At 38.3% G+C, this 27073-nt stretch overlaps 1 protein-coding gene across 1 annotated transcript in view; it reads right to left on the bottom strand.

The window, feature by feature from the left end:
• SYT1 (synaptotagmin 1) overlaps window positions 1-27073 on the bottom strand; it is a 358390-nt gene that overhangs the window by 33152 nt on the left and 298165 nt on the right. Inside the window, 1 exon segment of the mRNA XM_080392492.1 lies at window positions 21698-21815. Within this exon segment, the coding sequence (XP_080248618.1) occupies window positions 21698-21815 (118 nt within the window).

Here is a 27073-nt window from a genome sequence, read left to right as displayed (position 1 = left end):
CAGTGGTGGAATAAATAAAATACAGTAATTAGCAGCACTCTACCACAAACGAAACAGGCAGGTAGAATGGACAAATTTGAGGTAAGCAATCCTTTGCCTTTAAACCAAACATGCAAATTCGTATTGTCTTTTTTTTCATCTGATTGATACTTGTACTAACATGGCAATATTTACATGACATAAAATTCAGAATTTACTCACAGCTGGAGGCTAGTATTCACAAAGCTGCTAGCTTACCATTATAAACTGCCTCTTTACACAGTCTAAGTGAGTTGGAGCCTGATCCAAGACTACTGTGCACAAATAAACAGGAACAACGTGATTGCTGTATTGAAGAATTATAGGCTAAACTGTCAGGATAACGTTGACTGCTATTGCATTGCAGATCTTGATTTTTTGTATAAGGAAGACAAGATGTTTTACTTTGCATTCTTGAACAAAAGCTTTCATTAGCAGCTCTCAGAGTTATGCTTAGCTTAATCCAAGTTGTGCATGCAATAATCCGTATTTCAAACTGTCCCTAAATCACTTCCTGAGAATAAGGATCAGTTGGAAAAGGAGAACTGCCAAACAGTATTTCAGAATTTTGGTATTAAACACTTTTTATACAAACAAAATAATAAAAATATTGTCTGCACAAGTCAGGAGAATGTCATTTAAGTGTGTTGGATAAAAAGTAATGCATTTCATACATGCCATGAAAAGAAAATAATCATGATAAAGGTATTTGTCACTCTTACAATTCTGTGGTGGTACTGTACAGTGGGGTACATTAAAGTAGCACAATAAAAGGTGGATATAGAGTATCAGAAAAAACAGAAGTATTTTTATGTAAACACTTTGTTTTATTCTTTCCTTCACAAGGTAATTTGTAAAGTGATAAAAACAGGATTCACCAAAAATAATTTGATTGCGTATAAAGTGACATCGTTATTGGAGAAGCCATAAAAATGAGTAAAGGAGGAAAACATGCAAAAAGCATTACAAAAATGGTTTGAACAAACTTCCATAAAGCATGCCACCTAGCCAAAATAAATGAGAAAGCGTATGCAGTTTCTGGCAATAGGCAACACTTTTCCTAGTATGCCTATAATTACCTGAAATCAGCCACAGTGCAAGTTCCTACCGATTGAGCAAGTTGCTCAGAGAACTAGTAGGTTTCCAGTATAAACCTATTAATACAATGAGCTATGGAGTAGTTTAAATTTTCCTACCTCCAACTCAGTCCTGTTGTTTACCACATAAGAGACAACCATGTGGAATCGTTTTTTAATGTTGGATAACGGTACAGTATCATCCCAAGTACATGGGTATAGATGTGATGCTTGGTACTGTTTGCCTCCAACCCATGAGTCCTAAGCATCCATGAACTAGTGACATACTTTGGATTTCTGAACATTACTATAAATTATGACACAAAACTCACACAAATCTTATTGTGCTTTAGTAATATAGTTACACTCTTCCTTTTTTTTATCCTGATTCAGAAATTTCTAGTTGCTCAGTTGAAATACCATCGATACATGACAAACTAAAAGCTCGTCACAACAAAAAACTCTGCATCCCTTTATTAATTTGACGTATACATATACCGATCCCATACACATGCATATGCCTTGTAGGATTGGCCATGTATGATGCAGAATGCTAATTTAATATTGTACAAGGGGAATGTTGATTAATTTCTTCCAGGCTGCCTTGGTTATAAGAACTACAAATTATTCTGATTTGGAAATGGTGTGGGAGTGAGGGAGGATGACACCTGTTCCATACCAGTTCTGCAGAAGCATTACTCCCACACAAGGGATTTGAATAATAATAGAAAAGCGGTATTTGCAGGTTTTTATTTACTACATAAATAGCTGTACGCTATAGATTACTGACCAAAGCACTGAGTGTAACAAACTATGACCCATGCCTCTGCTCATGTCTTCATTTGTCGTAACTATGAATTCCAGTTGCCGTTCTAGCATTATTTTTCTACCATACTCACTCTTTTATATTCACTTTCATTATTATTACAACAGCTGTATGCTGCTATATACATACTCTAAAAAAATCTTACACATTATATGATAAATCATTTAAATCATGAAATTATCAGCTTCACAATACTGTTCTATTGCCTACATGAAGTTGTATGTATTCTCAGGTACCCATGACAGACCAAAATACCGTCCCAGCAGTGCAAATTTCCTTAGATGTATCTAGTATGGTTCAATAACATTTGGCCAACTGAAAAGTTTTTTAAAAATGTTTTCTAGTCATTTGGTTAGGTGCCTGTTTGGCTGATGCCCTTTACCACTGCTAGGTGATTCATAGCTTCCAACCCCTGACAATCAATTCAGCAGAAATTGCCATTGCTTTCCTATATCAAAGAGACAGAATTGCAACTGATTTCTCCAGAAAATGCTACCCCAATTTACACAATTTCAAAAAGTAATGGCATCAGCTACTCTTAAAAGGATATAGTTATTTTAAATCTAAACTTACCCTAAGGCAAAGGACTCCCCCAAATAAATGGCCATTTTGCATACTCAGACCAATAGCAGCTCTAATACTTCCAGCTCAAACCAGCCTAGGTCTTCAGAAAGAACTGTGGCTTTGCAGAATAAAAATCAACCAGAAACCTAGAAAGCCATTCTGCAGTTTGGGGAGTGTCTGGATTAAACCCTCCAGGAAATCCATGGCTCAGCAGCCTCGACTGCAAGGTCTTCTCTACATGTCCTCACTGAGGGGAGGCAGTGGGGCAAGGGCTGCAGGAACTGCATGCCATCCTTTTTCCTATTCATTTTCCTGTGGGCTTACATAGGTCCTCCTCTTATTGCCAGACTACAAGCACATTTGTTATATGACTGCAACGTTTTCTGTCCACAGCACATGAACAGATAGGAAGGGGATACCAGCTCTTTGGTCATGTGGTGAGCATATTTTCAATTGCATGATGGGAGAAAGATTGGAGAATTTAAGCCCTGCTGTGCTCCCATACCAGGTGAATAGTTCCTCACTGCTGCTTTAAATTATAGACTTCAAGCTCTTTGGAAAAGCTGTGAATATGTGAAAGCTGCAATGCAGTTATTTCTTAGTTTCCCATCTATTTTTGTGTTTCAATTTCTAAATTATCTTGTTACATAAAATGAGCTTATCCCCACCTACTATTCAGCATCCTTAATTTCATATCTGTTTTTTTCCACCACTTCTTTCAACATAAGTTTTGCTTTTTTTGTAACTTTGGGATATTTTATTTTGGGGACCTTCAAATACATCATTAATCTTGTAAATTATTTCAGTTCTCTCTAAAGCTTTCCTGTATCATCCATTTCATTCAGCTTAAATATTTTGGCTGATTTCAAAGAGTTAATAACTAACAGCTCATACTGCTATACAAAGTATTCTTTTCATACATGTGCATCACTTGCTCCATGCTTCTGCATAACTAATAATACATGTCTAAAAATATATGTATTTGAGATTAATCCAATCACCTATTTATGTAATCCAATCAATCTGTTTATGTTTAAATATGTTGGTATTTTGTTATGGCATCTGGGTACCTCCTATGACTAAAATCTAGTGCTAAATTAATGACACCCACAAAAATTTGTCAGACCCCAATTACTTGTGTGCTGCTGCTGTCACTAAACTGAATAAACAGCCCGTCCGTGTTGCAGTACAGAGAGTGGAGACAATGTATTGTAGTGCAGATCCCAGTCCTGTGCATTAGCATAGCAGCTGAGTGAGTGAAGCATTTATACCATGCTAACTTAAAAGAATCTGCTTCATTTTCATGTAATACACAACTAAGAATTACATTGAAAAGCCTCCAATTAAAGTCCTATCTGAAAGCTTTCCAGTCCTGCAGAATCCCAAACAAGGAACTGTCGGTGTCAAGTGAAAAATTAATTTAAAAGAATTTGATAAAAACCTTAATTAAAGTGTGTCAGGACAAATACACCTCACTTTATGTCCTGAAGCCCATTAAATTTCACTATGACAAAGTGCCACTGGTGCATGAATGCCAGAGATTCAGTGCTGCTTTCTCCAAAGCCTTTTTATGGCCTGGAAATTTCTCCTTTTGTATCCTGTCTCTGCAGCTGGCAGGAAAAGCATCATCTCAAAAACCTGATCTCTGAAACATCCAAGACCACAGCCAGCCTCTGGGAGGTGGCAGCAAAGAGATGAAGGTATTACTTGTTCTCAGCTCCTTACATACAGAATGTGCTACCAGTACCATTTGCATCAGCTGTGAGCTTCTGGGCAGCTGGCAAAGACAAACAGCAGTAATAAGGCTGGCCTTCAGTCCTCCCTGCGTTGAGATCCAGTGTGCACACAAGAGACCAGCCGCAGTGGCTAACCACTGAACTGAGCTCTGGTTCTGCTCCCCATCAAAAGGGAGGCAACCATAAATCTTACCAGCAACAACCACGGCAACTCCAAACTGTCTTGAGAAAAGTGGGCACTACACTCTCCTCCCCAAAAGGAAAGTGAATAAATCCCTGCAAAATTCTCCACAATATTCCCCTACCAATAAGTTTCTTATCTCACCCTAATCTTAGATAGGACACACTCTTCCAGACTTATATTTTGGCTACGGAGGAGGAAGACAGGAGGATCATAGAACCTAACAGCAAAATACATGCTGCAAAAAACTCAAGCTATGGTAGCCACAAAGTAAAAAATAAAAAAAAAAAAAAAAAAAAAAAAAAAGGAAAACAGCTAGGTTTTATTCAATTATTGTTCAATATTAATAGACTAACACAATTGAGAATCACTGCCATTTCCATACATTGGTAGTTTTTGCAAATACAGTAGGTATCTTGGTAATTTTTTGATAACAAAATGTTGAATAATACAGTTGCCTATTATAAAAATCTCCCAGAGATTGTATCTCCAAACCAGTGGCAAAACCCTCAGAGAAGAACCCCCAAAATCATTATAACATTATATAATTACTTTATGATTTTATCAGTGTGTGTGTCAGCAGGAGCAAGAAAGAGACTGCTGTTCATAGAGACAATTCTATCACAACAAGGCTTACAAAGATATTAATGTAAAAGCTTCTCATTGTCTGAAAATCCTTTGCCATGGCAACTTAAAATCAGCTGCTTCCAAGTGATTTTAAAGCTTTACCATCCCCCCTAACCCCGTGAGCTTCAGACCTGGTATTTCAACCACAACCATTAAATCTTCCAAACAGGTATATACATTATCTCTTCAAAGACCTGCCTGATGAGCAGGTCCATTTACCCTGCAGGGACAAGTAATCATTTTGGGTCTCATGCATGGCAGAAATTATTGTATCAGGAATCCTGTATTCAAATCACTCAAACTCTTGCACACACACTCCCAGAATGGCTGGGGCGCCGAGATGTTTTTTGCATTACAATGAAGCTGCTTTTCATTGAACTGTATTTTTGTGCTGCTTTACACTTGCTGACAGCATTGATCCTCTTATCATCTTCAAGGATATCTGATAAAAATTATCTGATTCAATGGGAACTTGAGACAGTTTCAGCTACAGATGTACCAAAATTTGCTTCGAAATCTACAGATGCCCCTCCATTCAGTCAGTGAGACCAAGTACGTAGATAAGTTGAAAAAAATACCCGTTACAAATTTGAACTGGAGAATTATGTACCTCGATTTCTGTGAATACAAAACACTGCAGAGACTATTTTCAGCTGCGAGTTTTTAAACTGTGTTGGGCTAATGGTTCTCAGGTTGCGTACCACAAGCAGTGACTGTAAACAAGTTAACCCCCCTCAGAAAATACCCAACTCTATGCATTTCATAAGGAGCACTTATTTACTGTTCATCCGCTATATGCCTGATTCATTCTCAGGTGATGGCAAGGAAGAAGAATATTTAAAATTCTGCTATGTGGCTTTTGGGGTAATGTTTTTAAGCACATGAGCATGATTAGACTGACTGCAGATCTTAAGTACAGTCATGATACAAATAATATACAACAGTCTCAGGGAGGAAAGGGATCTAAGCACAGATGGAAGAAGGAGGGAAAAATCAGGAAATTCAAGACTTACTATTATTATTACTGCCACAGTAGCACTCAAGAGGCCCCTTTCAGTTGGACATTGGCTCTATAGGGTAAGAGGCAGTCCTGTCCCCACATGGATATGATATAAATGCAAACAAAGGCACAAAGAAATGCTACCGAAGGTCAAACTTAGCCAAATACCTTTACATGTGATCAAACAACAAGTTACTAGCAAATGTGGGAAGAGTTAACCTTAAGTCCCAAAGTAGCATTTAGGTGCATACAGAAAAATATTGCCACACCTTGGGTACCGAGAAAAGTAAATGTAAAAAGACCGTACACATGCATGTGAGAGAGGACATAGCTGTCACAGTGTTTTCTGGAAAAATATTTTTTTCTGTATGTCCAACATTACACCACTGCACCTCCCACAGAACATGTTCATTTGGTCACCCAATATATGGAGATGCCCTCAGTCTCCTAAACATTTAGAGATATGGAAAACTGCATGCTTCAGATCCCTCTGGGATGGACTCTTGATGGCTCAGCTCAGGCTTAGCCCAGAGACAAAATGAGAGGGTGTGAACGAGCTCTGCATGAAGCACAGCCTTTGCATGCTTGGTAAAAAACCATAGCTGTTCCTGGAAACAGAGAAGGTGGTTCTGAAGACTAGGTTTTCATCAGCAGAACATGCATCAGAGAAGCAGGAACCCTGGTCCTGTTCCTAGTCAACATGAGGAATTCAATTCTCCACCTCCTCTGAGCACTTCCTATCCACTAGGATGCAGTCTTGGCTGCTGGTTAGGAAATGAAAGCATTTTCTCAAATCTGAAGACAAGTAAATGAGAAGGAAAGGCTCCTGGGACAAGAAGGATGTCTGCCAGGAAACGTCTTAACTTTGCAAACCATGGTTAGAGATACTTTAGGTGGATGAGGACAGATGAAGGTCTCAATGTGATTTTACTTTGCTGGGATCATACAAGCATTTTACATTAGGAAGTTATGAGTTAAATCCCACCCACAAAGTATACACTACAGTGGGATCCAGAAAGTAAGATTTTTCTGAAGGTTCAGAGCAGAAGCTACTACTAAGTCATGTTCCCATGCCACCCATATCTCCACTGCTTCATACAACTGCATTTGCATTGCCACTTGGAATACTAATGTTTAAAGACTCCACAAAAAATGCTAGAGGTGATTTTCAGACAAATACAGTTGAACTTTCTCTCTTTTGGTCTTATTTTGATGCCTTAGAAAGTCAAGAGTACTTACTAGTCTAAGCTCTCCTTTAAACATTTTTATCACCTAGCACTATATGGCTCATTGACATCGAGGAATCAGCTTTTGGACAAAAGAGCTCAAGGGAATGCACAATGTGCACATTTTTCTTACGAGCACTCCTCAAATTTGACTATCCAAGTCACCTGACAGATGGCTAAACTCACATGCACTCTGTCATTTCCCTATTGACTGCACATCTAAGAGACTCAGCTAAGCATTAGCTTAAGCCCTGAAATATCTTTGAAGCCTCAAGTATTAGAAAGTATGTTTTGAATTTAAGTCCTCTAATTCATTGAAAAATACCTTATCAGCTTCTCTGTGCTGTCAGAGCTGTGTAAGAGTTTTGATATAATTGAGACACCAACCTTCTGCTTTTAAGTTTACCAAGGGTTGGCCCTGACCAGTTGATTCAGTGAAAATCTGGTCTCTGCAACTGACTGAATCAGGAAACTTTGATAAAAGTACAATTTACAATGTATTTAAAAGCCTAAGTATGGATGGGATTTTCAAAAGTACATACCTAAGTACCTTTCAGAGGACTACCGAAAAACCCATCTGGCTTCTAATTCTTATCGCAGGACACAAATGACTTAAAAAATGTGGCCAAATTTCCACACTCCTGTTTTTAAAAATCACTGTAAAATTCAGTATTCTAATGAGTAATTTTCTTCCACAGTTAAGTGCAAAGTTGTTTGTATAAAGTTATTAATTTTGACTACTAAAATCATCTGCTTCATAAGAATAACTGAATGTCACTTTTATGCACATGCAAGAGGACAAATAAAGATGTACCAATGGTCTGTTCATGATTGGAAAAGAAAGAAATCCAAAACTTCTGTCACCCACTAGAGTTAAAACTCATGAATTGTCCTTATTAGAAATAAAAATATTAGCAGAAGTTCCTGATTATTTTAGTAAGGTTTGTCTTGCCCTTCATTGCCTTTAATTTATTAGCATGATATCTATTGAGCTTCATGCCCATAACAGAGTAGAACTGGAAGTCTGATGTCAGCATATGCTGCCAAATCTGTTGATGTGAAGTTTGAAAATATTCATTTGAACCAATTTTAATGCTTCAGCTTAGCAGGATTTCAGGGAGCAAAAGACAAGCTTTATGTGGATTTAGCATGCCTATTGAAAATCTTGTGCTGTTCTGCGGTGGTTTGTGTTTTATGACCATTGTCTAAACTGTGATGTGACTCTAATAGCTTGCCTGCTCTTTGGTGATGCATAGATGGCAACTCTCTGTATCTTTTACAAAACCCAAATTTTAACTTCCTGGCAGCTTGCATACAATTTCTTTCAAATACTTTTCACTGAAATTACTTATTCCCACCCCCCCCCATCTTTCCAACTGTCCTTATCATGCTAACCTGATTAAGTCATTAAGTGATTTACTGTTTATTATATGCCTTATTTCTTTCATTCTGATTAGTTTGTGAGACTCTAATCACTGTGCTTTTTCTTTAATATGGCTTGCAGATCATTTAGGAATATGTGCTATTCAGACTATTTTATTATCCCCATATAAAATTCACATAGAAATTGTTGACAAGAAATAAAAAACACAGACAATGATAGGCGATGTTTCCCATTGTTTCCCAGAGGCAAAAAGGTGGCATTCATTTACGCACAAGCAGAACAAACATCCAGTCAACAAAGTATACTCCAGCAATAGCCAAAGCCCTTACTAATCCTGTGGCCACATAGATGTTCAAAGAAAACAGAATTAAAAAATCCAAAATCAGGGTTCTATCACCCTTACATGATAAAATAAAAACTTCACCTGATGGAAATCAGCAGGAAAAGCTGAATATATATCTTATTGTTATGTTGAGGAATGACAGAATCTAACTGTGTGTACAGCCAGCTTTCACTTCTTAAGATATGTATGCAATTCGAGAGACAAGGAGGAAGATAAACATTCAGTGTACATGGAAAGATAAAACTGGCAGATGGAGACGATGGCTTTTATGCTTCTGAGAATAAATAAAAATTAACGCAGAAAAACAAAGGTAAAAATATAAAAGTGAGCATAAATGTTTTGCATTTGACCACAATGTTACCTTTCAATGAAACAACACAAATTAATACAGAATACTATTGTACCATATGGATGCTTTGATCCCGGCCAGAAAAATTGCACCATCTGTCTACCAGAAAATGGACTGACATGTTATGTATTACTGGAAGGCTACCATTCTTTTCAATATACCAGTCACGATCCTGACTTGCACAATACACTTCTCAGTCCAGTAAGATTAGCAATGGTCCCAAGACAGTGCTTGTAACCAAGCCTGACCCTAAGATACTGAAGGACTGTTAAACTACTGTGTCATACTTTAGAAACTCAGACCAGTGACATAAAATTTGATCACCATTAATGAGGAATTGTCATGAACCATATTCAGAAGCAGCTTAGAGCTCTTCCTTCTTCTCTTTGGTGACAATCTAACATTATTAACAAAATTTTAGACAAGATGTCCAAGCTAATCCACCTTTCTCATCGAACTGAGTACAATAACTTTATTTTGTCTATAGATGTCACACTATCAATTTACTTCACCCTGCTATCAAACACATGACATAGCCACAAACAGCACACAGAACATGCACTTATACAATGCATCTCATTTAGTATGCCTGATTGCTATAATATAAGTCAAACAAACAAACAAAAAAACATTCCCCCAGGGTTCTTCACATTTGAAGCAGATTTCATGGAAATTTAACTCAATTTCAGGAATATAATTGAACTAACAATCTGTTCTCTTAGACACTATGTCCCCTGCTTGATACTACGCAGGGCTGGACAGATGCCAAAGAAGCTTTGAATGTACTTCAAAAGTGTTGGTGAACAATGACCGGCCTTTTCTAAAAGCAAGATGTGTGTGCTGGATAGGTCAGGCAGCAGCACTCTGGCTGATGCTAGTCTTCCCCTCCATTTAACCTATCAGGATTCAAATACAGGGAATTGTAAACAAAGAGAAAATACAGCAAATAACATGTAAACAAGAAAAGCCAAAGTGTGTATCCTGCAAATGCTCTGCAGAAAGCAAACCTGTATGCAAATACACAGCAATGGAATGCTTGGGAACCATTCAGCTTTTTGCTGAAGTCCTATGCCAACAGAGTCAAAATTTGTTTTCTAAAATCAGGGTACGGTCTAACTTACTCACATTCAAGGTCTCCTATGCATGGAAAGCAATTAAAACTAGAGAGCAGTAATGGAATGATTTGGAGCAGCTATCTTGATTAAAAAAAAAAAAAGAAAGTATTCATTTGCTTTATGTAGAGATCAGAAAGAAAGAAAAAACCCACCACACAGCAAGAAAATGAGAATAAATTTAAATATGAATCATCAAAGAATGTTTTTCCCTAGGTTTTCAATAAAATGAAGTACATTTTTTTTGTTTGGGTTCCCAAGGAAACACAGTGCAGGTAATCATTCTGCTTTCTTTGTGTGCAGGTACCAGCTTGGTGACTGACTGCCCCCTTTCCATACCTTTTTAGTATATTGGCCAGCATCAATCAAACTTGACAGGATAACAGGCCTCCCAAGGATATTAAATTCCTACAAGCTTTGTGAAAGTAGGCAGCCAGATGGAATAGAGAGAGCCCACTAAGTATCCCTACATGAGGTGAAAGCTGCAACGTGGTCGCACCTTTTATTACACACCAGAAAATACATGTGTGAAAGGGATATTATGGATGTTCAAACTGCGGAAAAAAAGTTTCAATTGAAGCACGTGTTTTACTAGAGATCAGAATACCCAGTCATACTCTGAAATTCAAAGGAAATCATGCCTTATAATTCCACTTCTCACAGAACTATATTTTAAATTACTAGTGGACTACTGTTGGCCTTGGGCTTTTGCTAACTCTTAATGCAATGGAACATTTCATCAGTGAAAAACCTACCTCAAGGCTGAAAAGCTATCAAGTCCATATCCCTTGCTACCTCATTGGACCTGAAGCCGAGGACCATAATACCTAGACACTACAGCAACTGGCATTTCATAATATTGCTGACATACTGATTACACAAAGGAAAGTGTGCACTCGTGCATGTGGAAGATGCGTTTGTCTGAATAATTTCATTTATAAACAAATGACTGTCTATGCTTTAGTGTGGGTTCTACTTATGCTACTCCATTTTGTTGTAAGAAGAATTCAAACCCTGATCAAAAAGATGTAATCTATGCCCAGATTAGACAAAAGCAACATCTATCTCATACTTGAGTCTATTTCTTGATTAATTCAGGTCAAAGTACTCAATCAATTTAGGAAATCGCTTGCTCCCCCACAGGGAGTCTCAGACACAAAGACTGAGCAGACCAGCCCATGGAAAGATTGTTCTTGTCAAGTGCTGGTTTCCCCAACCAGAAGCCAGGCAGTAACATCCTGAAGTAGATATTCCTCAGCAATGGGGTACTACAGATAGTCTCCAGGAATGGCTGAGCCAGTACCCGACTTCCCCCATCCAGGCAGGAGTTTGGACCAATAGTGACTTTGAATAACAGCAGAAACCTCTCCCAGAAACACCTTTGCTCCCTCAGCTTTCCAGATTCAGATCCCAAATACCTTATTTGTAAAGTAACATGCACTTCTTTTTAATTAAATATTCCCCCCCCCCTGTTTTTTATCCATGAGGGAGCAGCCTGAATTAACTTAGCTCCCAACCAGCTGAAACAATTTGTAGCACAGGACTTGCTGATGCTGTCACATCCTTACATAAGCATTTCCTCACATCCCACACAGCCAGGGCTCCTGAACTTAGAAAACCCGTTATGTTGCACGCTCTCATAATCACTACTTTTAGCATCCCTCAAATGTTGACAAGCATGTGATGGTTTGCTGATGGGAAGCAACTGATCTAGCTGAGTATTTCAACTCAGCTGCTGGGAACTTACTGCAGGAACACATTCCCTCACAACAGTGTCGTAATACGACTGGCCCTGGAGCCAGCTGTACCGCAAAGATCTCTGGAGAGAGTGAAACAGAATTTAAGACACTTTCTCACTAGGGCTCAGTCAGGACATGATCATATTCTCTTCACTGGAAAGGTGGATTTAACCTGCAGACCTGTATATGTAAAGTGTTCTGTGATACCACTGGGAATCTGAGGAAAAAGAGGTCCCACGAACTGGGCTTGATAGCCAAGATTAAACAGAACCCCTTACTTCTCTGACCTGAAGCAATTCCTACAGAGATGCTGCTGAGCTGCAGAGATTACATTTGGGTCCTGAAATCCTCGTGTGTCCCTACGTACAGTACAGGAATTAAAATTTGGTTCTGCCTACTACTAGATTATGCACAGTTTTATAATGTGTATCTGTACCTTTATTTGGTTTTAAACAAACTAAATCTGAGAGAGATTATGTTGTGACACAGCTCACAATACAGAGTTTACAAACCCTCCTTTCTGCCTTCACAAAAAAACATAGAGAAGGGTGAAGCTGTACAGTGGGTGAGGGTCTTTCTGACAGATTTCCTTTTAGGCATGTTTTGCAAGCAAACCTCTAAATGCTACCCATGGCACATTGGGCCGTTGTGTTATGTAACATCTGAATTTTGCAGTCAAATAAAGTTTATGTCTGTTGGCATGCACACTGGAAAAATGCTATGTGATCTGTGCTTTATTTGTGTCTTTTCTTAAGAAGAGTTCTATATTTTACTATTCAATAATTATTAGATTAGTATCTAATGTGATGGGATGCAGCAAGAAACCCCTAAACATAAATTACTTTGATTTAAAGAGAGTAAAAAATGTTGCTATACGTAAACTTGAAGACAGCTCAGCAGAAAAGAAAGGAATTCATGTGGAGAACGAGCAATAGCATATTCATCAACAAGACAGAAAAAGGATAGGTTAATAAGCACAAGAGGAAAAAAACCTTAATCTCCTCCCATGGACTAGATTCACTGCACTAACGAGCATAAAATGTCAGGAGATGTTCCCTCCATATTACCCATTCTATTATTGCATTACGTTGGTGATAGATGCATCAGTTGAGAGAAACACATCTGGCACCATCTGACCAACAAGACTGGCATAATGGAGGAAAAAGCACCACAGCTTTTAGCTTTAAACCAATCATACTGTTAAGGGAGAAAAAACCCATCAGATTCCTCTCTTATCTTTAGCTTTGTAAAACAACTGCTTAGCCCCTTAGCTGTCCTAAAAAAACTAAAGATCTAAATAAAAGTGTTACTTGTGCAGATACTTCACTCATATCCAGCCTTCTCATCCTCTTCAATATATCTGAAATTTTCACAGAAGTGACAACATACACCTTACAAAACTATGCCTGAAGAGCTCAGTTATTCTAGTTTATTGCAAAGATGATGTAAAGAGACCTTAATGATGATACAGGAGACCCTCATGAAGGGGTGTTGACTGTGGTGACTTTCACAGCTAATAAACAAAAGCAAAAGAAACCATAGCTAGGAATTAAACACAGCTAAATTCTCACCACCACCACACAAGAACTTCTTTAGAAAGGAAAAGTGGCATTTCTGGGCTTCACTTTTCCACCTTGTCGACAGGTAATTTGCAGTTAATCAAACCCCAGTGACTGTCTCAACTAGAACAAGGTGGCTCCAAGGCAGCATGGCCTCTGCTGGTGGGAAGAAACACAGCCCAAATGCTGGCTTTTCTACCTCATCCATAGCATCACAGAAGTAAAGCAAGGGATAAAATATTTGGAAAGAGAATCCCACTGAGATTCATATCACTTTCATGAGACACACAAAAGGCACAGTAAGAATAACTGAGTGTTGGCACCTCAATCTTAATCAGCAACAAGATTATATTTCTCTTCTGTTACCTTGAGAAAGGCAATGGGACCCTTACTGGGAACTGCATCAATAGAAGAGAGGGCAGGACTTGACTTTCATCTTCACTTAGAAAAGTTTTGGAAAATAGATTTTTGAATTGTCAAGGGGAAATCTTATTTTTCATTTTTTAAAAAATGATCACCATCTCACAGCTGCCAGTGGAGAGCTTCACTTGCCAAATGCGTGAACAATTCTGAACAACTACCACCCATAAAGCATGTATGTGAAGTAACGATACCGACAAAGAACTAGGAACACTTGCCCTCCTATCTGTCTCCTTACACTGAAGTATATGTCTTCTCTGTCATCATAGATGTGTTTTCAGCACAGTGTAATAGAGGAGATGTGCAGTTCCCTTCTCAGCATACATCCCCTGCTCTCTTCAGGGATAATTTAGGATCAGGATCAAGGGTCTAATTGGTGAAATGTTTCTTTCCATTGAGATATGTACACAAAGGAGTTACACGTTGGAAACAGTCATGAGATCTGTAAGAAGTAACCACATCAAGATCTAGCAGAAACTAATAACCTTTCTTGCCCACATGGGGTTAAGCACACCAAAAAACGCATGCGGGATTTAAAGTAATGTCAAAACTTGAATTTAAACTTGTTTTTATTTCTTCAGAAAATCCTACAAGCCTCATCAAACTTCAATCGTGTTAACAGTGCTAATAAAATGCTCATCATGCTGTCTTAAAAACCTGTATGACTTTTACACAGTCCTGGAAAGGAAATATCCTCAATTATACTTTCCTTACTTTCTGTGAACATTTAAGCGCTGATCTAAACTGGAGTTCTGGAGATGAAAAAAGACATTTTCTTTTTGAGTTCATATTTAATTTTTTTTCCTCGAAACCCATTAAAATAAAAGACATAGGCTGCAGTTTTCAGAGAGCAAAAATAAATTAAACTTAATTGTAAGAGACCTGACTAATTTCCCTAAGGACTCCAGAATCTATCTACGGTACTTCTACATCCATTTTACAGCCACGCACATTGCTATGAAATTCTTGTAGAGCTTGAAAACCTAAAGTATTAACCATCTCATTTCCATATAAGTAATTAACACACACATTTTCACACTTGCTTTGGGACTGCATAAGCAAATAAAAACATACTATAATTTAATCAGGAAGAAGCATGCATAGAAACACACACAAAATGCATTATATAGATGTAGCTATTCAGATAAAAGAATAAGATGTCTTTCTGCTTTCTGTTTTGGGGAAGGGTGTGGGGAAATCGATAGCAATGGCACAAAATGATGACTATTGACTGGCAGAGCCCACACAGCTGGGTGCTGACCTCCTGCACCTTTGGTCAGCATGTACTACCAAGGAGATGTACGCATACAATAAGCTTTCTTTCCTTTCTCAAATCATGAAGCTGTTCAAACACCTCCTGAGCCCAGGCACTTTTTCAGCACAGTGTTTGTCCTAAGGTTTCTCAGCACAATGCCTACAGGTTTTGTACAACTTCACTGGTAATCAGCAGGCACAATCTCCTTTTTCCTCCCTTTAAGCATAGGAGGAAAAAAAAGAGAAGAACAATTTGACTCTGCTTTTTTGTAGGACTTGATGGTTTACCTAATACAATATATTATTGTGTGCAACAGCCTGTAGCATATGATTCAGTGGAAATTGTGTACTCACTCCAAAATGGACAATTGCCTTACAGCTTCTTCTAAAAACTCCAAAATGGCTTGGAGTATGAGAATCAATGTCTCCTTTAGCATGGCTTGTATGATGAATACATTGTCACTTTGAATATATTTTGATTTTGGAGTTGCCTTCTTCAGCTTTTAACTTGAGGAGGAAGGTGATCTGATGTCGAAGGCTTGAGTTGGGATTTGGAGACACAACTCCCTAAGGCCTTATTTACCCATTGAAAGAGGACTGTTTCAGACGACCCCACTCCTTACTGCTCAGTCTTAGGGAAGACATCACCAACAGGAGTGTTCTTCCAGGCCGGAGAGAGAGAGATTTTGACACGATGGAGATCTGGTGACCCATTCCATCTCCACTGTAGGAGCCCAAAGTGAATACTGTGATGCTGTGAGACCACTTTGTGAGCGTTAGAGATGTACTGCTGCAGCCATCTACTGTTGGAACTTCTGCCAGCGTTTTACAGTTCAGATACTGAGATACTAGATGTTGCAGAAATCCTTGCAGTAAGTAGAGATCTTAAAATATTTGTCGGTACTGATCTCTGTTGGATTCTTTAGGATTAGGCTAGATGTAAATGCAGCTGTTGTGGTGGTGTTGCTTTTTGTTTATTTTTACTTCTGTCTTCTAATAAGATTGTTTTCTTGTCCCTCAATATTGACTGAGTTATGCTTACAATACAGCTTATAGCAAGGCCATGGCACTAATGGTATATTTCTCTTCCCGTAATATTGCATTTGTGTTAGGTAGCTTTTCAGGTTTCTCATGCTTTAATGAAGTTATTAAAGTGAATGCTCTGCCTGCATAATTCATGAGCATTCACTCTGTCTTCAGAGAGCTGGTCTCAAAACAATTTTTAATTTTTCAGTTCTTTTCTGAGACATCCAGCCAATTTGAATTTGAATGCAATATTTAAAATAAATGTCTAATTGTAGAAAACTACCTTTATTTCTGCTATAATATCATTTGGTCCCCAGAGATGGTTCTGGTTTATAGTATTTGCTCAGAAGACACAGAAAGGTTCTGTATATTTTCTATTTATAACTCATAAATATTGAGATTAGCTTTCACACATAATGCACTGGATTATGGGCCGCTTTCTCTTCACAGCTGTATCTACAGCTTTCTGCAGAAGGAAGAGTACATGGATGCAGTGACAATCCTCTTCTCCTTGCAGTTCTTCCTAAGAATTACTTTGGCATAAATAGGTGTAGTTTAGGGTCTGCTATAATATTTTCTACTTGGCAACAGTTCCTAAGGAAATACCTGAGCCCATGCCAGCTGGGGCATCTGCTCCCCACTGAATCTCTGGGTCTGACTGGGCGGAGTGGTGAGAAGCAGAAATGCTGAGGAGATAAGGGGAGGGTACATTGCTTGCTACTAGGATACATTCCTGGTAATTAGATTCACTAAAAGCTAATCATGCTAAAATAATACATAGAGAAGAAAACCACAATAGCTTTCAAAGATTTTTAGTATGAATAAAACGTACTGAAATTAATCCTAGAAAGATGATAAGCTATGTTAAGGTTTACACTTATTATCAGCTACTAAGAGATGACTTTTTGATACAAAACAATATTTCACCAGTAATAAATACAGCCACTGAAGTTCTTAAAAAAAACAACCCAGGCATTTAAGCCAAAAGGTCTGGGTAGCTACACACCCATAACAACAGTCTGTCCAGCTGCCAGCCTAAGCCTCTTTCTGAAGGTTCAGAGGGAAAATGCTTTTCAATGTATTCAGGTAATTTATTTTAATGATTGGCTTGGTCAAAGCAGGGAAAGCTGCTGGAAGTTGAAATGAAAGCTTTTATTTCATGTTAGGAACAAAAATGAATACAAATGGAGGGTATGACTAAATACATAGAAATCCATAAAACTGCCTACATAAACGTGTATTAATATTGGGAATCTTCCTATGGAATAAAAAGAAACACCACATTTATTGCATAGACCAAATTTAGCTGCTAGTCAGATGTACTGAGGGTTAAGCAACCATTTTTTCTTTAGAAAATAAGTAAAACCTACATATACAAAACAAGATTAAAATGAATTTAGATAAAAGTTTCATACTCATTTAAATCTATATGTGAAATCACTACCACTTTGATTTAAATGAATATCTCATAGGGGAGCCGCAGATAATTCCTACCCACTTTCTGGAACAGAAGGGATTGTAAACCTGAATAATATATCATAATTCACAGACAACCCTTGTGAACTGAATGGCGTTGCTAGGGTGCATTTTGCCTTTATCAAAAAATTAGTCAGACTATGTCTCTGTGGCCTGTTTGGAGAGATAAACTACAAATGGGTTTTGAAATCTTCCAATTTTGCAAATCAACTAAATGAAATAAACCCCCCAAACAACACAGTGTCTTGGGAGTTTAAGTTCCCTTGATTTTGTTGTAAGACCTAAGCTCCTACGTCTAGTAGACACTTTGGGTGAAGGTTACCTATAAAGCATGTAACCTGAATTTACCAAATTCAGACAAATAAAAATGATCTCTTTAGAGCTTACATTCCTACATATCACCTGCCAGATGTCAGATTCATTAAAAATACATTTGAATATAATTTAAATAATTAAAATGCCATTTTAAAACATGCGTAATTGTTTGCCAGAGGCCCTTGCTCACTAGAAGCAATAATTTCCACTTGTTGTGGTGACTTGATGAGCTCAGGCTGAACACTTCCAGTGTTTGAGCCAAGGTTTGCTTTAGTCACAGCCTGGTGTTACAATTAAATTTAAGACCTGGGAGTTTATTGCTCGGATGGGTGATCTGGGTTTGTTACAAGGAGTCTAATGAATTTGATGATTAGTCTGTTGTCTTTTATTGTCTGTTTCCAAGTAATTTGTGCTTGGCTTTTGACTGCTAATAAAATTTATGGAAAAGTTCAAAATGCTGGAGATAAAGGCTGTTTTTTTTTGCAACTGTAGTAACCATTAAATAGGATATATACACTGACTAGCAAGATTAAGGTTTCACCAGTAGAAGCCCTTTAGAAATGCTACAAAAGGTAGTACTCTCAATCTCCTTTGATCAGTCTCTTGCTTTTGATAGGTACTTTCGCAACCAGGCTATTTGCACAATGTAAACGTGCATGTTAAAAATCAAGCTAGTCCGATTGCCCACAATTATGGTTTTAATATATTTCTAAACAGAAGTTCAGAAGACTACTGAGCCACAGTGACTGGTTCTTTGTATTGGGACTAAAGATAACATAAATGCTTTCCACATCGTTGAGGTGCAAAGGTATAGCAGATATTTAGTAGCAGCAGTAATACTCAAAATGTGGAGAAAAGCAGCTAGAGGGAACTGCAAGGTTGCCCACTGCTGTGCTGCGAATGCTTGGCAGTGCTATGTCAGACCTCCTGCAGGCATCAGCGCCTTGCTCCTCCTTTCTGCAAGGCAGATAAACTCCACAGAGAGGCATAAAGGCTGAACGCAAGAGAAAGCAGAGCCCTTTCCAAATGTCTGCCTGCTGCTTTTCCAGCATCTTCTCCAGAACAGCAGAGAATAACAGAAAGAAATATTCTAAACTCAAAACCCAGATGCTTTTTGCCTATTTCTGACATACTTCTAAGATTTTTTCTCCATGTGTCAATTACATAATTTTCACCTTTTGCTAATGGCTTTCCCTCAGTGACAGTAAGTGCTGTTGCGTGTATAGGTAACATTCAGTTTGAAATCACATTTGATTGTTACCATTTTCACACCTCCACTGCAATGCAAAACTTTCAGTTTTGCAAACCAAAAAGCCATTTCCGTATTTAGAGAAAATAACAAAACCAGCAGGGAAAGTGTTCGTTAATCGAGATAAAACCCTGTCACCTTCATTACCACTTAGCAGTACTGTACTTTGAGAGTGAGTAGGTATTATTTAGTGTGAATAATGACAACAGAATCTCAGCTTGATTTCAAAAGTTATTTCTGCATAATTTATTCAAAAGATAAATTCCCTAATGAAAGATACTGGATCCACTTTAAACCAACATTATTTCATCTATAATTACTGCCTCAGGAATACCGTACTAACTGCCATTTATCACTGTCAGTGACTTTTGAATTCCTGTTACAACCATGGTATCCCATTGGGTTTGTTTGTCTCTGAGAGAACATGATGTTTCTAGTTTGGCATGGCCCTGGAAAAGGAGAACAAAACCTGTCATCCCCTAGAAATATATTTAAATATCCTCTATGTGCTTCAGCATAGAGAGGAGTAAGCCCATTCATTCCCTTGTAGTTATTTCCAACACAACACATTGCGTTTTCCATCTGAAGTTTGGAGAAGGTCTTCAGTTTGTTACAGCTTCCCCTGCTCCTTTCTTTTCTTATAAGCCGAGTACTCATTATCCATCACAATTCTCACAAAGCTTGGAAAAGAATATTGATGCTCTGGCTCTCAGAGCCTACATTTCAGTCAAAAAACTCCACACTACCTCATGAGAATCTACTCTTTCATTAGAAAACAATTCGGAAGTAAGTGTGCTTGAGAATATTAATTTATAGTTGGGTCAGTAGAGTGTTAGGGAAACTGTTAGTGGTGTGTCCTAATCCAGTGTCCATTTTAGAAAAGAAAAAGCTAGGCTGGACTGAGGTAATGACTACAACAATATTTTGATGTCTTTTAGTTTCTTACGTCTTGCTGTGCAGAGCAAGACTTTAGAAGCAAGTGGAAAAAAAAAAGATAAACGGTTACTGGTAAAAGACTTTTTGTTTCCCTTCACCTTGTGAAGGTCTTCCTATTATTGTTGATCAAAAGCAGGAAATAAAACCTTCAGGCTTACTTTTAGCAGATTCCCATTTCTCCGTGTATTTCGGATATAACTCTTACCTTGTGCTAAGATTAGAATTAAAAAAAAGCAGAACACTTTTTTCTTGTCACTTCCTAATTTAGAATTGGCAACTACATCATCTGTGTGTTAGTGACAGCTGTAAAATTTTTCAGTTCTAGAGCTGCGCTGGAAATACCCCGATTCTCAATGGTGGGTAGAAACTGTCTCTTGCAAACAGAAGGTATATAAAATAAAATCCTCATGGAAAGACCTCACCTTATAAACCACGCTGTTATTAAATTTGGTCTCAGCTAATTGGCCGATTAGACAGTAATTTGTGTCCAAATTCCAGACACAGCAGGGAACAGAAGCTCACACGAAGCTCCACCAGATCCCTGGGACACAGCCCTAGAGCACAGAGGCACAGCCTTGATGTCACAGATGCTGACTGCACCTTCTCTTAGAGATGGCATACGTCATCTCGCTCACAGTGTGTAGCCTTACTATAAGGAAAGACTATGAAGGCTATTTGTAGGTACTGAGCATGTTGGAGATAGACACCTCACGGACTACCGCAAGTGCAAGACTATCATTTTGATTGCTGGTGTACATGCAAATGCAGAGCACTCCCAGCTCTGTGCATGGAAGCAATCACACCTGAGCCCTTCAAATGTAGAAACAATTACCCTAGCACCTCAACCAGCAGTCAGCATGGTGACCTGCGGTGATTTCCTCTATTATGTGTTATCAGTAACATTGCAGGGAAATGCTCACATTTTGTGAGATTAAACAGACAATATGAATTGTACTCAGATTTTTTTCTCTTGCTTGAATAGTCAGTATTTATCTCCAGGCAACACGAAAGAAGGAAAGTACAGAGAGCTGGCACTGTCATCTGACTGTTTAACTCCTCAGACCTCGTCTTGTAGTGGAATGCAATATATAACGAATCTCCTTTTCTTAAACTAGAATGTATATTCAGTCATCAGGCCCCAACTTTCAGAAAACACCAACTGCTTTTTTCAGCGAACAAGAGCCCTTACCTTCTCAACCCAGACACCTCCAACAGCAAAATGCATTGATTTTCTGCCTTTACAAGCCTGTAAAATCTGCAGGCAGATTTTAATGCACATACCTGATAGTCCACCAACATCCATCTTCTTCAGGTTCTTTGCCTCCAGAATGACAACGGTCAGTTTGCCAGCAGTAGGCACATAACGGAGGGAGAAGCAGATATCACCCAGTTTTTCTTGCTGTGAAAGAAAACAAGACATGGTGTTATATTTCAATAATATTTTGTACCTTTAAAAAACAGTTTTGAAAGTCCCACAGAAAATTATCAGGACTATATCTAAACTCCTACTGTTAAACAAAACACTCAAATGGTCAATATAAAATACCTGCCACAAGTTGCCCAGCTTAAATTCTTTACAACCTCAAGCCCATTGCAGCAACTGGGTTCCACAGCAACTATCCTGTATGGAGCCAAATGACATTATGTGCTAGCTGCAAAGTAAGTAACATTGCTCAGCATTTCACCCCTGGCAACCAGGGTCTCTGTAAACTAAGTAATGATTATTTGTTTTTGGGGTTTTTTTTCCAAGTTGTGTTTCGGTGGCAATCATTTAACACGCACTCATGTGCAACTACTAGACTATTTTCCATGAAACTGTTTTCTGTGGGTCTTTCTTATCTTTCTCATCACACTTTGTCACAAAAGAAAAAAGTATCAAAAACACAAAGCAGAAAACATTCAGTATAAAAAAAGACTTTTCTCTTACCTGACAGGCATAAAAAAAGAAAAAGAAAAAAAAAAAGGCAGAGATAGACCAGGAAAGCACTTAGTACATCCCTCCTCACAACAGGAATGGCTGGAAGGATTTGGTTTTGTCTTCAGCCTTGCAGCCTATCACCTGGGATCCTGCCAAATGCAATCCTTTGCTGTTAATTGCTTAATACCTAACAGTTGTGGCAAAGAGGGAAAGGCTGAATTAGTTCAGAATTACAGGAACTTTGTTTTAAAAGGAGGATCAAGTTCAAAAACAGATTTGAACTTGCAGATAGGAGAGGGAGAGAGAAAAAGAGAGAATACTGCTAGAAATGATCACTAGGGTGATCCAAGCTGCTTTCCTCCTTCCTTTCAGGCACAATGTTATCTCTAGGAGGGTAACAAGGTTGCCTTTGAGACAAGAAGAATCAGGTTACACTGAACAGTCCAATAAAGCATTTCAGACAGCAATGTTTCTCTTTTAAAGGCAGTAGTTCTTATGGCATATGTCTGTTTCCACAATTTATTCAGGCAGTAGAGCATAAAGCACATTTCTATGGAGATATATCTCTTTGGTTCCAATGTTTTGTTAGAATATATTGGAAAGGTGGTTGTTGAAAAGTTTTGGGGGTGTACCAAGTTTTTTGTTAAGACACGAGGTGATTTTTTTTTTTTTTTTTTTTGCAGGAAATATGCACTTTTCCCCCACACCACAAATGCAAAAAGAATACAGCAATTTACCAGGTTCAAAGAGGCAAAGTCAGAACCTTACCTAAAAAGCTGGGGGAACACTACTGAGAGCAACTGACTCACGTATCAATGGATGTAGTAGGTATTTCCTAGGGGAAAAGACAGCCCATGTCCTAAGGACTTTACATCTACGTAAAAGGAACCAAAATGTTCCTTTCCAGCTGGGACCTTGAGTTTCCAAGCAATTTGAAAGAAACAGAACTTCATCCACTAAGCCAATTTTTCAGCATCAGTGGCAGTTCTTCTCTCAATAGGTCTTACACACAATCACTTTTTATCCAGGTTTGGATGAGCACCTGCAGCACATCCATCTCACGGATGCATGTCAAATGTTCGGCTATACTTAAGAGTTTACATCTTCCTCCCTTATCAAAAGGTGCATGGGCTGGTCTCAGAAGACTTCCTTGGGGATTTGGGATTCTTTGTTGTTTCCAGCAATGGACTAGAGTGGTATATATTAAGAACAGCACCATGTAGGTACTGTTCCTTTTATTTTTAAAAAACTTAGAAACTCCAACAATAATGCAAAAAGTGACAAACTCTGGATTGATTATTACAAGTTGGGAACAAAACCCAGGGTTTGTAATAGATAGTTCCCTGCAAAACAGCTCAGTGATCAGCTGTGGTCAGGAAACATAAAGAACAAACACAGTTATGTATAGTTAGGAAATGCTCAGAGAGAACACAACAAAATAGCTCATGATGTTGAATGTGTGCATCACTTACAAAAACACTGTCAGAATGCACATGTGTCAATATCTTGAAAACTTATGGTGTCCTTCCCGCATGAAAAAGGATATAAGGGTATGGTAGAATTGTGAAAGATTCCAAGAAAACCAGCAGGCATGATCAAAGATATGACACAGCTTCTGCAGAAGGAATAGCTAAGTATATTAGAACTTTTCAGGCTGCAAAAGGGGTAGCTGGGGGGGGGGGGGGGGGGGGGGGCAGTATCTTAGAGACCTCTATGTGACGAGGAGGGCTGTAATGATGTTACAACCTTGCTCAAAAGAACAGATCCTAATATCAGAAAATTTAAAATTTTAACTCACATCTAGAATAACCTAAGATGTCTTTCACAGCATGGACTGCACTGCGGTGGAAGGACTTCCTATTCCTCTCTGTCTGCATATACTGTTATAAATCCCAGCATAGATTCAGATCATGGAAATATGGATTTCAGCTGTGCAATCTGCATAGCTCATGCTCAGTTCTGACAGAGCCTGCAATGGCATGGTGACAGCAAAACATGCTCCTGTTCCCCTGACATTCAGTTTTGGAACTCCATATTGGCTATAGGCTAATGGTGAAGTTGATCTATCACTTGCAGCTTGTACAGAATGGAAGAAATCAATTGCTTATTGATTCGTGTTATCATGATCACAGCTCACCCAGCTGCCCAGTGCGCTCTGAGGTCGCTGCTCTGTTACATAGCAGACTTTTAAATTAGCCTGGTTGATTCATGGGGCTGTGAATAAGACTGAAAAAGGATACATTTGAAAGCTGGTTTTACTTCCCTATCTTAGAGACCTTTGTACTCACATATCACCTGATATTCAAGGGCTGTGCTCTTGCCTCTAGACTCACCAGGCAGAGCTTTAGTTGTAGCAGAACAGGAACTTTTATTCCTTTCTATTCCTCAGAAATGTACCTAATTGACAGAGTATCTAAATCCCTGTTTTGGAAGGTACTTTTAAATCAATACCATGCTTCTAATTGTTCCTTTGAGTGGATTTTTTTTTTAAGTTTTTGTTTGGTGGGGTTTTTTTTGTACTTGCATTGAGAATAGATTGTGTTTAGTAAGCATAAAATGGTGTTAGGATTGTGTTTTCTAATCTGAGTGCTTCAGCAGAGGTGGAGGAGGTACTTTACAGTTATTGCCACTGAGACCATCACCTCTCACCAGCTTTTTTCTCCATCTGTAATCACATTATGCTTCTGTGCAAATACCACAATTGTCTACACAGAAGAGTAATTTTATGAGAGAACTTAATGCATTTTTAGCTTCTTTTAATGTAATTTTAGCTGCAGGAAGCACAGAGAAGCCAGCATCATGTAAATAGACAGTTTCCCATAGATCACCAGCAAGCCATGGGAAATGGCAGCAGATGATGAGCTCATTCCAGTGAATAACCCGAAGAAAAAGCACAGGTACCTCTTTAAATGACTACAGAATCATGTTTAGTACTTTCTTTGCTGTTATTAAAATCTGTACTAACTGCAATTCTTCAATATTTCTTGTACTTTTAACATTTTCTCTTTGCATGACTGCCACAGGTTTTCTGTTTCTAATCTGGTTTGGTTTGTTTTTTGTTTTTTTTATATTTGTCAGGCAAAATACTGCAAGTGGCAGCACTGCAATGAAGCAACAAAAAGCAATCACTAGAGGTGTGGTTTGCAGGAGATAATTACAAACCCCTGCAGGGCTACAAGGTACAGATGAGTGCTTCTGGTATGGTGATTATCTCATGGAGATGCCTTATTGTTATTATTAATTTCTTTCAGCCCTATATATAAATAATTTATGTTAGCAAATTACTTTGATCTCTGATGGAAACTGTAAGTTAGTGTTAGAAACTTCCAACTGGGAGGTTCATAGACATAACCTATTCATGTATAATGCCTAAATATGAATCAAAAGGCTCTCCCCATCTAAGCAACTTCATAACTTCTTTACATTTAAAGAGGATGCAATGGAGCAGAACATAACTGACATAGCGCTGCTAACACTTCTTCAGCTTAGAAAAGGCTATTGGAAGTCCTATTGAGAACCTGGACTTCTTAGAGATGACTCTGCCTGTCTCATGTTTCATCTCATATTTGTCAGTAGTCATTTTTTCCTTGACAGTACACTCTCCTAATGAGCTACAGAGAAAAATGCTATTTATGTAGATTACTCTCATTTGCACTGCAGAACCTCTAACACAGGTATCTATCTTCTTAGTATAACCATTCTCCACATTTTTGTGGAAGATACTACAGGAAAGTTGATGCTTTCATCTATCTTGGTAAAACAATACCAAAAAATGAGCCACAGCACCATGTACTTTTTCCTCATTGGATTGAAGACTCCAAAATAGTCAGTAGATGAAGACTATAAACATGGTGAGGTGGGCTTCCAACTTCAATACCTGGTTTTGGTTGTGGATATTTGATTGTGGATATTTGCATAAGCCTGAGAGAAACACAATAGGATGTAGTTTACCTGTGAAGAGCCAAAATACGATCTTCCACCAATCAATATTTACAATGGAAGCTCATAATGTTCACTGCATAGTTTTTGCAGCAAACCAAAATGTTTTAAAACTCTGTGGAGAAAACAGGGACAGCATAAAGGTGGGTTATAAGCTAAATCATAGTCTTTCAAATTCAGGAAACTCTGGTAAACTATAATGACAGAATCACTAATCCTAATTCCCACTTCCACAGGCTTCAGACAGTTCTGAGGTCATCGTATTCTGTCTACACATGGCGATCTCAAATCAATAAATCTCTTTGCTTGGCATGTAAGCCATGAATACACTAAGATACAAAGGTGTCACGATAATACTAGTAACAGAATCACATGGATGCAGAAATGGATTACATGGACTGGCCAAAACTTCAGTTAAGCCACCATAGAAGTGGGCAGAGTTATCAACCCATACACATCTCTGGGATCTACAGTTGGGAAAGTATTGCTTCTCCACACCCCCTGGGTCAAACAGGTACCATACTGGGAAAAGGAAATACTAGTTTGTTGGGGTCCCTTTTTTTCTTTAAACCTGAAATTTTATTGCCACAACGGCTGTCTTTAACATTACCAGCTTAAAAGGCATTGCATTTTTGATAAATCCATGGTTAAAGAACAAAACAGAAAATTTCAGACCTGAAATAGGTATGATCAGGAAAGCAAGACAATCTTTTTCTCTTATGCCTGCAAATTAGTGACTAGATGACCCCACATTATGAAAACGATTCTGCCACAATTAGGCAAAGGAGTGGGAAGTGAGA

The sequence above is a fragment of the Falco punctatus genome (assembly GCF_963210335.1).
Source record: "Falco punctatus genome assembly, chromosome: 6".
Lineage (NCBI taxonomy): Eukaryota > Metazoa > Chordata > Aves > Falconiformes > Falconidae > Falco > Falco punctatus.
Note: the sequence above shows the minus strand (reverse complement) of the source record. Positions and strands in the feature narration are given on the sequence as shown.